The sequence below is a fragment of the Cololabis saira genome, chromosome 8 (assembly GCF_033807715.1).
Source record: "Cololabis saira isolate AMF1-May2022 chromosome 8, fColSai1.1, whole genome shotgun sequence".
Taxonomy (NCBI): domain Eukaryota; kingdom Metazoa; phylum Chordata; class Actinopteri; order Beloniformes; family Belonidae; genus Cololabis; species Cololabis saira.
In genome coordinates, this window is record NC_084594.1 from 24050796 (window position 1) to 24065744 (window position 14949).

Genomic DNA, 14949 nt, shown 5'->3' on the forward strand with positions numbered 1-14949 from the left:
CTGGAGGGAGGAAAAGAAAAAAAACTTGACTGACTTGAAAAATTCTTTAATTAAAATAGTACAGTTCTTAAGATTGTGATAAAAATTTCAATTTGTGCACAGTCTAACAGAGGAAAAGTGACAGAAAAAAAAAACAGGACAACACTTCAGAAGATGGAAAAACAAATATATAAGGAATGATAGGCAGATTCAAGTGAAACATGTATGTAAATATTCATTCAAGATTCCAGTCAACCACAGTAAATGTGAGCACTGCTCTCCGACATTCAGAACTGCATATAAATGTCCATACGTCACTCATACACACAAAGTGACAGTGAAGAAAAGAGTTGCACCCATCAGGGGTGTAGAGTAGACATGGCAGACTTGTGAGTCTCGGGTAAGTGAAAATCCTCATACCGTTCAGCAACAAATAAGAGTTAAACTATGTAACTCTGGAAAAACCTGAACATTTTCAAATAATAAGCTATATTTTGGGTAATAATGGACCATCATCAGAATCAGAACTTTGAAGTTCATCATTCCTTGTTTGAAACATTGTCATTTTTGCATTTTAGGAAAATTACCTGCTTAACTATGCAAGAATGCTCATTTCAGCAGCATCTGTGATACTTTATAATTAAGAAGGTATGTTTGTTTTTTTTAATACATTGAAATTTCAAAATATTTGTAGTCTTTTAAACGGAACATAGCTGAGGTACAGGATAATCACGTTACCAGTCATGTACATACATGACTGCATACAACCACCGTCTCAGTTGCCAGTCTCTCTTCCTCTCAACTCATTCTCTCAGGCACATCAGACTCTCCAGGTGTAAGGCACTTCTCATTTCTCGCATCATTTCACACGCACATTCGCGCTAGCTCGTTCTCTCTCATTGTCTTGCGCCCTATCTCACTCTCTCGTTAACCGAAGAGGTGTTTTCCGTTGTTCTCTTCGGGATCTTTGCGTGCAGCAATGGCCGGTTTTGATTATCCAGCCAAGGCATGCACGTTGATCCCTTGAGCGCAGAGTGGTGTCAACCAGGAGTTGAGCCAGCAAGAGCCTCCTGCATCTTAGTGCGGGCCAAAGCATACCGCTGCACTATCTGCTTGACGTGCTCTTCTTCTTCGCGCTGCAGAATGCGTAGGAAGTTTTTCAGCTCGGGGAAAGAAAAGGCATGCCACTGCAAAGAAGGAGGCAAGGAGAGCTGTATTAGTACAGTGTATATCTGTAGAGTGAAGAAAGGTCAAAGATAACAATGTGTGGGTCGGATCTGCTAATCTCATGTTTATTTTTGCACTCACATTGACATCACCAGTTTCATTCTCCTTGAGCAAAAAACTGAGGACTTTCTCATTTGGTCCAGCATTCAAACGCAGACGCAGGGGACGCTCATCATCTGACACCTTGCGGACATATACTAAAGGAAAAAATAACACGCACAGTCAATCAATTAATAACATGCATTATGGGGTCTGGCTCAAAAGTGCTAGTTTAAAAAAATCCATACCTTGGTCATGACGCTCACTGCGCTCAAACAGTGCAAACTTGCCAGGATTGTCCACCACAGTAAACTTCTTCAACAAAGCTTCAATGACCTCACGCGCAGAGGTACGAGAACTTATGTGCAAATGCTTGGACGCGTCCTTTGGCAGGTAGAAGGAGGTGCGGCGCTTTACCCCACTGGCCCTCCTCCCTCCAGCATCATGACCTCCTTTCTTCGGAGTTGGAACAGACACGGGACGTGCCAGCTTGAACTGCACCTTGACGAACCCAGTGTAGGATGCATCCTTGTTCTGTTAAAAACAGGAAAAAAATTATAGGGACAAAACAAGAACAATCTAAAACTGATAAACTTGCTGTACAAAATCACAACTCACCACGTTCATGAAAAGATTGCTGTTGATCTGAGCGTTGTACTCTTTCACCTTCTGCTGAATTTCTGCAACCGTCAACTCCTGTTTTCCAACTTCAGTTTGCTCATCCTGTAAGAAAAAGGGAGGGTTTAATGTTAAAGTACAAGACATAAATGTTCCTCACCAAGGCACAACATGTATTCAATTCACTTTATTTGTTAGACAGGGACTGTACATATTAATGGACACAAGTGTAAATATGTATGGTTGTAGCCAGAGGCTACAGAGCCATATCATGTATAAGGTAGAGACAATGTCACAGCATGTGTGATATACATTTATTGGTGCAAGAACAGATACATGAGTCAAATAATATAACTCATGATCATGAGTAATATTATTTGTTACAAATTTCTCATTGAAAAACAACTATAGATGTTGGGAAAATCCTTTATTGAGGTTGAAAATATAGCTGCACATGATCAGATTAACACAGTTGTTGCTGGACTAAAGGTTTTTAGTAGATCTGGATATGTTTTAATAAATTGACTCCAAAGCATGAAAAAAAACAGCTTATAGACAATTAGGGAATTTAAATATGATATTTTATGAAAGGGTTTTATTAATTGAATTTCTTTTAGAAATGACACTTTTGTCATACTGCAAATCTCCCTCCACTTTTTGACTTGATCATATTCCTCTTTTCTGTTATCCACTTTGGATAAAAGTAACTTCTAAATACAACGTGATGTAATGTAAAATCAGTTTAGATTAGCTACTAACTGGGAGGACCAGTTGCATCAGCCTCAACTTCCTTAAAACATTGCGGAAGCGAACACGATGATGTCAGCTCTGTCCAATCCAGCTCCTGATGCTCGGAGTTGGAGGGAGCTAGAGGGAGGAGAGAGGATGAGGAAGAGGGAGGGGGTTTGTGCTACATGCAGCTGTTAGCAATGACTGTGACCAACGGCCCTGCAGTGCATTCTTCAGCTTGGTATTCATGTAAAAATAGCCACCCCCCCAGACTCTCACGAGTGGGAGAGACAAAGCTGTTCCTTGTGGTACAGACACATCCTGTGAGGTCAGCTGCCTAATTAACCATACACCCATAGTCATGTTTCAGTCATGCATTTTTGACCCATGCAAGGAAATGACCATTGGGTTGGGCTTTTTTTATGTGTATAACAAATTAATTTTGAAGCAGACCAAATGTATTTTGCACTCTACACCAGCTAGTTATTTAGTCTCCAGATGAATTAAGGAGTCATGTGAATGCTATCAACTCTCGAACCACAATTGCTTAGAAATTGCAAGAATGAACAAAGCTGGGCAGCATATAAATCAGGAGAAGTAGATCAATAGACCTGATCCGTAAGTAGATTGAAAAGCTAAAGAGCAACCACGTTGCTTATGAGTCAATAACTCAATATGAAGGAGTGCGATCCCTCCAATGTGATACGGTAAGTATGCACACAACTGTCCTTCTACATGCCTGCAGAAGGAGTGTCCAACAAACACTGCGAAGGATGTGCCAACAACATGTTACAAACTGATGGCTTCATGAAGACCAGTTGGTCCAGTATCTAGGATACAACTGTATGTGTTTCTCAGGGAAGAAAGATGATACGATCGTGGGTGTGTGTGACGAAAAAAACAAACTACAAAGAAAAAAATCTAAAACAGTCCCATGAGTCAACTGCGATTGAGAAATTAGTTTCAGAACCTGAAAAAGGAGTCAATGCATGATGGGCGTTTGGCTGGAAACTTGAGAAGCAAATGTGCGTCACAAAACATGACATTTGGGTCCTTCTCAAAATGAGCTCATCTGAGGGTTTCCACTGCGGAAAGATAGCCCCCATATGTGTGCAACTTTTAAAAACAAGGACGCTTACCCAGTACTTGTATATAAAGAACACAGATAGAGATCACAAGTTTGCTTACTTAAAACTGGAGGAACTAGGACTCCACCCTCAGCTTGTCTGGGGAGCATCAAGTCTGCTGGGCTAGGGGGCCATTGAACTAAATAAATAGTAATCCATTGGCAACTATAGACCCAATTGCACCACTTTGTACACTATATTTCTGTCTATATTGTTCATTTCTGTTTATACATTTTATCTGTCATCCTACGTCACTTTTTGTAAAGATTCATATTCGGCACTTTTTAATCCTCATATTGTACATTTCTGTTTATTCTGTTTATACATTTTACTTTATTCTATCTCTTATTTTATCTCCATATACTTGTTTGCTTTTATATTTTTATTTTTTATTTTTACTGTATTGCATCAATCACCACAAGAAATTCCTTGTGTGTGTCAACAAACTTGGCAATAAACCCCCTTTCTGATTCTTTCTGATTCTATATCCCTAAAACTGTAGATAAAAGAACCAAATGCATACCAAAAATGGGCAACTTGAGAAATAACACCAAAAAACGCGAGAGTTGGGCTGAGTCAACCACCCATGTCTCCACCCGAAGTCTCACTTCCCTTTATTAAAGTTAGGCTGATTTATGGTCCCGCGTTACATCAACGCAGAGCCTACGGCGTAGGGTGCGCGTCGCCGCGTAACCTACGGCGTAGGCTCTGCGTCGTTTTAACGCGGAACCATAATTCAGGCCTTAGAATAAAAAATGTTATTTATTTTTGCAATGCATTTTTTCTTTTCTTTATCCCAATAAACGAATCTCTCTCTCACCTTCTTAACGTTAACAGCGACGGGAGGTTTCCGTGTTTTGGGGAAGAAGGAGGTGCGGGCGGTGAAGTACTGCTCGAACTCGGAGCCCGAGTCCTCGTCGCTGCAGTAGCCGCTGCTGGCCGAGCTGCCCCAGGTATTCTCGAAGGACGGGGTCTTGTCCGAGTTGCTGCTTTCGTTTGTCATTTTTGCTACCTTTTCCAGTTTTAAAAGTCTTCTTCTTAAAAAAGTACTGACTGAAGAACTGACTTTCGGGCGACTGCGATATTATCACTTTAGAATAGGCAAAAAAGGAGCGCTGTTTTTAAACTGCAGATTTAGTTGAACTCAGAAACAACTAGGAAATGTCTTCTCGAAAAAAGCAAGTCGACTCTGTGCTGTTGGGTTTCTCTCTCTCTTTTTTTTTCTTTCTCGTTCACTCCCTCGGTCAGTCACTACCGGCCACGTTTGTACTGCGTGTGTAACAGGATGTGTCTGGTCTCCGCCCTGCTGCTGCAGCGCTTCCTTCCTCCCAGCGACGCCCCACCCAGCTCCGTTGCTACAGTTTGGAAATACACAAAACGCCGCTCCCGGTCGCGATTGGACGCCGAGAGGAAATACCACAGCCTGGGGGTCCTCCCTCCACCCCCCTATCCCTATCCCCGCTGTCCCCGCCATCCCCGCTGTCTCCTCCTCCTCTTCCCATGCAGGGATGCTGCTACGCCGCTCTGCCCTCCATAGAGTCATGTGACTTGTGCCACATGCAGCCTCAGTCAGCACGAGTTTGATTTCCCAACCCAAACATAATTTCTTATTTACACCACTATGGAGGTAGATTTGTGTCTTAATTACTCAATCAAAAAAAAGATTGCTTCAATCAAAAAATATATTTTCAATGAAAAAAAAATCACTTCAATCAAAAAAAATGATTTCAATCAAAGAAAAAAGTGTTTGATTGCAAACAAATATTTTCAATGAAAAAAAATCACAGATTTTTCTTTTTGAAGCAACTTCTTTTTTGATTAAATGATAAAGACACAAATGTCCTACCCATAATGTGGCCCAAACACAAAAAAACAATCAAAAAAGTTGCTTCAAACAAAACTTCACTTCACTTCTATCAAAGAAAACATTTCCAATCAAAGAAAAACAGTTTTCAAATGCATTTTTTTTCTCAAACATTTTTTTTCTTAGATTAAAATAATTTTTTTTAATTGAAAATATATTTTTTGATTGAAGCAATCTTTTTTTTGATTGAATAATTAAGACACAAATCTACCTCCATAAGGCAGGAGAAAAATAAAAATATTTTAGAGGAGGAATGTTTTTTTTTCATTATGCACTTCGAGAAAAAAGTCGAAATTTCGAGAAAAAAGTCGAAATGTCAAGAAAAAAGTCAAAATGTCGAGAAAAAAGTCTAAATGTCGAGAATAATGACCTAATATTAAAGTACAATTTCGACTTTATTCACAAAATTGTATTTCAACTTTATTCTCGAAATTTGGACTTTATTCTTGAAATTGTATTTCAACATTAATCTCGACATTTGGACTTTTTTTCTCTGCATTTGGACTTTTTTCTCGAAATGCACAATAAAAAAAAATCTTCCTCCTCTCAAATATCTTCTTTTTTTTTTCCTTCATGGCCCTTATACTCTTCCATATAATGTTGAAGTACAATTTCGAGAAAAAAGTCTTTATTCTCTTTACTTTATTCTCGAAATTCCGACTTTATTCACGAAATTTCGACTTTATAGACGAAATTTCGACTTTTCCTTGAAATTGTATTTCAACATTAATCTTGACATTTCGACTTTTTTCTCGAAGTGCACAATAAAAAAAAAAATCTTCCTCCTCTCAAATATCTTTTTTTTTCCTGCATGGCCCTAATACTCTTCCGTACTCCATAGAGTCATGTGACGAGGATAGATCCTTGTGGTCACGCCACATGCAGGCTCAGTCAGCACGAGTTTGATTTCCCAACCTATTAAGCACCAAACATAATTTCTTATTTACACCACCACGGTAAAGCTACATTTCAGCCTTATCTCAAGTGGCGTGGATAAGAACCAAACCTTCCGAGAAAAGCAACCACTTAGACTATACTGATAGTTAGGGTTGCCAACTCCCTGAAAAATAAATAAGGGACACCTCATCGCCAACCCGATTGCCTTCACCCTTCCTGGCGTGGTGAATTTTTTTAGCCCCTTTTTTTGTGAGTGAAACGATTTTTTTAACTATTTGACTCAAACCTAAATTGAAGCATAATTTTGAATGCCATGAACACATGGAAAACAAATTATTATCCAGCAATTCACTTTAATACAAAATAACAACTGAATAAAATAAGTATCTTTCTTAAACAGAAACCTGTCCTGCTTAACTTAAAATTGTATAAGTTGATATAAAACAATAGAAAGAAAGCAGAACATCCATTCTGTAGTGCACATTTTTAGTGCAAAAGTGCAAACAAAAAGTCTGTAGAAAACTTGTAAACATATTTGTGCCTCAAAGGCCATGACTGTAGGCTACAGTTTTAGTAAAACAGAAAAAAATAACTTATGAACTCAACAGCTCAATGCCATTTTCCATTGGCATTTTATGACTATTTTTGGACTCCCACAGTAATACGGGACAAAGTGCTTCGATTTTCAGCTCAATACGGGACGCGTACTTTAGTTTATAAATACGGGACAATTCCATTTTTCAAGGCAACCCTACTGATCTGCACATCCAGGGTCACTTGAGATCCAAAACAAGAAGTCAGTTTGCTGATCAGTGGGAAATGAAAGTGGTTCTACTTCCACAGAAACGGGTTAGTTCCAAGAACTGGATTAAAATAAATAAATAATCAAAAACAGTTGGGTCTCAGTCTTCAACTCCCATGACATCTCATTAGGATCTTTAATCCCCTCATGCTAGTAATATCTCTTACCTATAATACGAGTCCATGACTTCTAAAGAAGATTCTTGTCCAGGTTGTCCCAAATTGCAATTACAATCTAATTGGAGTATAATTGCACTGATTTCAGACAGCACTGAATTTGTTTTCTTTATGCATAAAGTTCCCTGTGATTAGTGTTGTGTGTTATAAAAATAAACAGAATTGAATTGAATTGAACTGACATAAATACAGCTTTGAAATTTCGATTTCTTTTAGAAGGTTAGCCATTTCTATAAGAGATGTGCCCCCGTCAGCAAAAATAGAGAGTGGTCTGTTTGAACAGAGAAACCTCAGCGACTCCAACCTCAAACTCCAGCGTGACTTGCCTCAGTGCTTCATACATGAAACAGATCTGTTTTGCATCCCATAAAATTAGTTACAGACAGTTCTGGTGAATGGCTATCTGAAGATATTTCCACAGTATTTTTAATATCAAAATATGAATAAACATTATGAGATGTTACATGTATCAACAGTAACATCAGGTAACCTGGCTAGTGAGAAAGCCTCCTTGATTGTCTTACCTGTTAACTCAGATGTAATTTTATTATGTGTGTAACATCCAGTTGTTATGGTAAAAGGAACAGATTATAAGCTCCTAAGAAATATTGAAAGTTATATTGTTACTGCGCACAACTTTAACTATCGTGAGACCAGATGAAACCTCAAAGGCAGTCACAGAGGGAATCTCTCCTGCTGCCGGCATTTGTCTCCTAGAAACATACTTTTTTAACCCTCGACCACATCCAGTATGTAGGCTGAGATAGCCCAAGCAACGAGAGCAGTCGAACAAAATAAAAGGACTGAATAAAAACGTCCAGGATCCATATCATGGTTAAGATCAGAAGACAATCACTGCTACAATGATACAGTTGCATAACTTCCTTAGCAGAGGTAATTATCTCAAATTTAAAGGGGTCATATTTTGTGCAAAAAAAAGAGTATGTTTGGAGTGACTGCCTGATCAAAAACTCGGAAACAACGTAACTTTGTCAGTTCATCTGTTTCCTTTTTTTTAAGATCACATTTCTTCCTTAAAAGTCGTGGCTCACCGCCACCCTTCTAGGTTTTAGTAATGCACTGAACAGTTCAGCAGAGTTTCAACAATCTCTGTAGCATCAGCATTTTCTTTTGCCTTTTGTTTGCTCGGTAATTTGACCCTTCTGAAACAGAATAACATCTTTACCGCAGCCACAGGATGTGTCGAAAGTGCAACACTTATTTCTGTCTCGAGCATCTATGATTTGTGCGTTTCCTTATTAATCCCTCTCCATCTTGACTATCCCATTGGTAATGTACCTTTTAAACTTATTCAAGTAATACATTTGAAAAAAATTGAAATCCAAGTAAATTCTGATCACTTTTGAAATACTCTTGCAGTTTCCCCATTAGCTGAAGAGCTGATCACGTCTCTTAGCTTGACAGTTTTAATCTCCTTTTAGATATGTATTGGCAGGGAAAACATTGACTACTACTGTGAACTTCTGAGTTATTTCACTGCAACAACCAGTTAGCAACATGTCAGCATCATTATTGGGTATTAAATGAACATTTCAGAGAAGCCGACTCTTTCATAAGTAAAGATGTAGAGGCGTTCAGCACTCAACAAAGACACAGTGGTCAAATGTTCACCAATTCAAATCAAGCACATCATTTTTCGAACATCAGAACTCTTTGTCCTTTTTAGTGATTAAATACAAGATTGATATGATTTGTTAGTCAATGCATATTTATACTTTACCCAAATGCTTGGGGAAACAGAGCTGGGCATCACAGGTGTAACGACACACTCAAGTCCCCTGCAAATAGATTTTTGCTGTAGCAGCTAGGATATCTTGTGTTTCTAAATAACAACAAACTTCCTCTTCCCGTTACTTCCCTTTTACAAATCTGTTGCTGTTAGCTGACATCCTTCCTAGAGCTGGTGCCTGATACATGCTATGATTTTCTCACATTTAAGCTACTGCATCACAACCTGGACCATGGTGGGGCCTACCACACTCAAGCCAGTGGAGGTTTTATATAAAAAAGCACTCAAAATCCTAGATAAAAAACCTATCTCATACCATCATTGCAACATCTTGGACAAATACAAATACAAGCTTCGAAAACTTCTGCAAATTCTCATACAGTTGTCTAATGTATAAAACCCTACATGGCCTGGCACCACCTTGCCTCCAGGAATTTTTTAAATACCGACAGTCGCGGGTCACTCGAGCAGTGTCCAACAGAGACGTAGAGGTTCCGTTCAGAAAAACTGCTTTTAGCCATAACGCACTATCCATAAAGGGTAGTGCGTTATGGAATTCTATACCTGTACACATAAGGGAATGCCCTTCTTTAACAACTTTTAAAAACCAGATAAAAATGTGGCTCAGAGGTCAACAAATGTGTACACACACCTAAAGTGTGTTTGGGCCTCCTCCTACCTACTAACTTTTTTTTATCATTCTCATTTTACTAATTGTACTTGTCTTTACTAATTGTACTTGTCTTTGTTTCTGTTTTCTTTTTCTTATTGCATTTTTACCTTTTCTGCTTTTAACACCTTACCTGCCGATATTGGACTACAGATGGAAACTAGCCTTGTGCTACAATCTGGCACATTTACATATGTATATATGTTCATCAATGTGCATTGTCCTGAGAAATAAATAAAGTAAATAAAGTAAAATAAAATATAGTTGTGCATCTTTAGATAAGTCTTTACAGCTACTTAATCAGGACAATCACGTGGATTTTCCTGGTGTAAAATGGTTTCCAATTGTGGCTTTTAAAATTTTTTTTCTTGCCTAAACCATTCCTGTACAGCAATCCTGAAGAGGCTGTGATTCTTGATCAATGTCATGACATTCAAACTGTTCCTGAAACTTCATCTGGTTGCACGCAGGGCTCCAGAACAGCTAAGCCACTGTTGTCAAACAGCTAACATTCTTACCACATTCGTGTCTGTCTCTATGGTGTGCTCCACGACGCCTGTGTGGTCAGCTGCAGACGATTGCTCCCAGCTGCAGTCCAGTCGGATCAGGGCGCGACACCGGTAGTGGCATGTGAATTTGCAGTCTGTGGAATTTTGAAAGTCAGAGTTTAGTCAGACTTCACCAGTCACATTTAAGCAAAGTTAAAAGATAGTAGTAGTAGTAGTAGTAGTAGTAGTAGAAGTTTATTGCAGACTCGTGGTCCATACAAAAACATAACATAGGACAAAATACATACAAAACATAAAAGATGGATAGATAGATAGATAGATAGATAGATAGATAGATAGATAGATAGATAGATAGATAGATAGATAGATAGATAGATAGATAGATAGATAGATAGATAGATAGATAGATAGATAGATAGATAGATAGATAGATAGATAGATAGATAGATAGATAGATAGATAGATAGATAGATAGATAGATAGATAGATAGATAGATAGATAGATAGATAGATAGATAGATATGGTTGCAATTACCACTTTATTAAGAAATCACTCATCTACAAACTTTAACTGTGATATGACATATAATATTGTCCTTTTTTACATACAATGACCTGAAGAGTATATAGACTTCTAACTGATACTAAGAATAACCTGAATCTTTAAACTGACTTTAATTATAGCCTTTTCAGAGAATTTCCCATTATCATCAGTATGGGTTAGTCATTTTTATATTACGATTTGATTGTAGTCTGACATTTATATTGTAGTTACATTAAATGCTGAACACAAATCTTTTTTGTAACAATTTCAGTCAGTAAAGGAGTTCAAGTTCAATAGTATTTTAGTTCTCATGTGGTTAGTAAGCAACAAAGGAAATGGGTCTGCGAGTGACACCAAACCCAGATAATCATCCAAACCATGTATACGCTTACACTGTTAGACACCGTATGCTTTCAAAAAAGCAATTGTTCAATATTTTTGTTAAAGTTAAAAAGAGACTGTGCTTATTTAGGCATTCAGCTGCACCTGCGGCGGTTGCATGTTTCACTGTTCAGGCAAATGTCCCCTTTCTGGTCATATTTAGTAGCACTTGTTCACACTCAGATACAGCAACATCCTACGTAAACCCACTCACTGACACACCGCAGGCTCTGCTTGTAAACGCCCCAGATGAAGTCTCCACACAGGTCACACCACGTGGGCTGTGCATGGCTGCAGGGTTGGAAATGGTGTCCCTCTCCCATCTCCTCTGGGGGCTGGGGGTCCTGGGAGCTGCTCAGGACCCTGATGATGCCCGCCCGGGACAGGAGGTCTGGGACCTTTCCCGGGCTGATCCTCAGGGCGTTCGCTCTTTCCAGCCGTGGAGGTGAACATGGCGACTGAGTGCCCGTCGACACCGCCTGCTCCCTGCTTGTACGCAGATCACGGAGTTCAATGAACTCCCCCCAAGACATCGTCACTGACAGCTCAGAGCAGGCCTTCATCCATCATCACTGACAGACAGAAAGACAAAATGTAACATCTTGCAAACTATTACCATAGGAAAAAAAAATGTAGCCTGTAGCAGCAAGATTATTCCAAGAATTAAATTTAACATTCTGGTTCAGTCCTTCAAAATGATAAATTAGATTATTTAACATGCCACCTACACCAGTGTGTTGGTAACAAGTTACTGTTGTTGATTAAAGTCACCTTTTCCTTTGAGCTTTACGGAGATGTTGCATCAGGGGAACGTTTAATGAAATTGAACGCATATTTGATGGAGCTTTAAACAACTTGACGTATCCTTTACTGCATCAGAGACCAGAAAGTCTGAAAAATCATAACTTTGATCACATCTTTATCTAAAATAGAACTGAAAGGCTTTCAAATTAAAGTAGTGAAGCATAAATGCACTATGTACCTTTATTGTTCAAGGTTCAAGGTTCAAGGTTCACTTTATTGTCATACCAAAAGACCAAGTACAAGTGGAACGAAATTTTGTTGCCACTGGCTCAAAGCAAGCAATAAAAACAATTAAAACAATAAAAATACTAAAAGATAAGGACACTAGGCTAAAAACTAAAACACTGCTTGCAGTACTGTAGGCATCGTTTTTCATTGTCTCGGAAATTGAAGTTGTAATAAACCTTAAAATGGATATACAAGAATCTCAAAACTTAAATGAATAAAGTCTTCAATTATATGTAATGAGATACTTCTTATTACTGGAATTCAGCTGAATTAGCTGAGGGTAAATATGTATACATAGATGAATTCTTGAAGTTCTTAGCATTTGCTGTATGTAAAAAAAATATGTATATGTTAATAAATATGCTATTGGGCTAAGATTGACTTTCCCTCAGAGTTGTTTGTTGGGTTGGGTGTAATTGTACAATGAATTCACAGTAAATGTAAGATTAATTTGCATTACTTTCACAGTAAATTAATGGTCAATTTTAGCATGACATACACAATATACATTGTAAATTTGCAGTAAATTACTGTCAACTTGTACATTTATTTCACAATATACACTGTAAAAGTACAGGGCCTAATTGTAATGATGTATAGCAAAAGGCTGCTACCCAGTAATGTACTGTAATATCACAGTTATTGCTTTGTCATTGAACCTGTAAAGTTACAGTTGTGCTTTTACAACTATGTATTGTAATATGCAATACATAGTACATAGCAATATGCTGTGAACTTGTTTCCCAGTATATTGCTGTAATCATTACTGTGGAAGTCATGCAAAGATTTAGCAGTGATAGATGTTATAATCTATGGACACAACTATGAAGGGATGGAGAAGAAAGTAACTTATTGAGTAGGATATTATATACTTATATATGTATTATATTATATAGTTTATAAGGCAGCAGGACATTATAAATAACTGATTTATTATGGTGTGTAAGCAGGATTTAAACTTTGGTGGATCACTTTTTAGTTTCTTCTTTGAATTAAAACAAACAACAAAGACTTAGAAGACAGAGATGAAACTTCTCTAAAGTACAGTGTTTTTTCAGTTACTTATCCATTTTTTTTAAATCTCTTTTAAAAACACACTTTTTTAAATGTGCTTTTACTTAACATCTAATAATGTACTTTATAATATCCAATGTTAGTATTTTCTAATGTTTTATTATATTTCTATGTTCTTATGTTTTTATATTTTTGTCATTTTATTGGATTCTGCCTTTTAATTCTGCTCTTGTAAAAGCACCTTGTAACTGTGTTTGGAAAGGTGCTATACAAATAAAGCTTATTATTATTATTATTATTATTATTATTATTATTATTTTTGCCTATTTCCCTAAGCAAATACAGTTTTATTCACTTTCAGTTAGTTTTGTGCAGGCAGGGCATTGCAGTCTGATGTAAAACATGCAAGTTAGTTACTGTATAAAGGCTGATTTATGGTTCCGCGTTACACCAACGCATTGCACGGTGCGCGTCGCCGCGTACCTTACGGCGTCGATTTAACGCGGAACCATAATTCAGGCTTAAGATGCAGGAGCTCCAAAATATAAATCTTTACACAATAAAATAATCACCCCTGACCCAGTATTAAAAAAAGTCCACGATGTTTTAGTGTTACTTACCGAAATAGAGGAGAAACCCGCCCAGAGTCTTAAGTTTACCGGAGGAGCGGAGCCTCGGCTACATCTGTGGAAACCCGCGATCATCGCCGGCTGGAAACCAGAACGAGCCCGACCGCATCAGTCAGCTCCGCTGGAGACAACCATCACTTTAGCTGGGGGGGGGGGGGGGGCTTCGCTTTTTGGTTGTTCGGGTTTTTTTTCGTTGTTGTTGTTTTTGTTGTTTTGTTTTTTAGGGACGAAGGTGAATTGTAACAAAGAGCTAGAAAAAGAGAGAAAGAGAGTGAAAGATGAGACTGAGCTGCAGCGACATCCGGAATGTCTTCGCGTAGTTTGTGCGTCTGGAGCAGCTGAGTGGGCGTGCAAAACCCCCGCCAGCACCCCGCTTTCTGCTCCATGGGCCTGCCTTTCATTTACCACACTTGTGACAAACTTTGAAATCTTACACGCCATATTCGTGGTTTCCAGGCGATATCAGAACCTCAAACGAGTTCAGAGAAACTTTTTCTTTATGACACATTTCATCCTCTGTAGAATGCCATCAGCGCAGCATTCAAAGACGGTATAAAGTCTGAAAATAACTAACATTGACTTAAAGATGGGCTTAAAAAGGGGCTTAAAACTTTTTTGTTCAGGCACGCTTTCCCTGGTCTTTTTTAGATGTTTTTATTATTTTTTATGATTTGTTACTTCTGGTCTTTTATGTGTCTTGATTTTCTTTCCCTTGTTTATGTTAGCACTTTGAGATTATTCATGCAAAGTGCTCTACAAATAAAATGTATTATTATTATTATTATTATTATTATTATTATTATTATTATTATTATTAAAGATGGACCACAGTGTTGCTTTAAGCCAGAATTATGGTTCTGCGTTAAATCGACGCAGACTTACGGCGTATGGTACGCGGCGACGCGCAGGGTACGGTGCACGTCGCTGCGTACCCTCTGCGTTGGTGTAACGCGGAACCATAA

General features: G+C 38.1%; 1 protein-coding gene across 3 annotated transcripts; it reads right to left on the reverse strand.

Annotated features, from left to right (window-relative positions):
- Positions 1 to 30: 30 nt before the first annotated feature.
- On the reverse strand, positions 31 to 14296 carry LOC133448634 (ras association domain-containing protein 1-like). Of its 3 annotated transcripts, none has more exons than XM_061727344.1 (7): positions 13979 to 14296; positions 11535 to 11884; positions 10397 to 10521; positions 1864 to 1968; positions 1494 to 1779; positions 1288 to 1403; positions 31 to 1166 (listed from the first exon to the last, which is right to left on the reverse strand). In XM_061727344.1, the coding sequence occupies exons 2-7, from the start codon at positions 11599 to 11601 to the stop codon at positions 1020 to 1022; spliced, it is 846 nt and encodes a 281-aa protein (XP_061583328.1). In that variant the 5' UTR covers positions 11602 to 11884; positions 13979 to 14296; the 3' UTR covers positions 31 to 1019. The 3 variants fall into 3 exon arrangements, with proteins under 3 accessions (XP_061583328.1, XP_061583327.1, XP_061583329.1); XM_061727343.1 differs by having other exon boundaries at positions 11527 to 11884; XM_061727345.1 differs by lacking the exons at positions 10397 to 10521; positions 11535 to 11884; positions 13979 to 14296 and adding an exon at positions 4540 to 4798.
- Positions 14297 to 14949: the final 653 nt, after the last annotated feature.

Coding starts and splice junctions, on each gene's coding strand:
- LOC133448634 (XM_061727343.1), bottom strand. CDS start 11,875: ATGAAGGCCTGCTCTGAGCTGTCAGTGACGATGTCTTGGGGGGAGTTC. Junction 1,404..1,493: donor CAGTGAGCGTCATGACCAAG/GTATGGATTTTT, acceptor TTTTTCCTTTAG/TATATGTCCGCAAGGTGTCA. Junction 1,167..1,287: donor ATGAAACTGGTGATGTCAAT/GTGAGTGCAAAA, acceptor CCTTCTTTGCAG/TGGCATGCCTTTTCTTTCCC.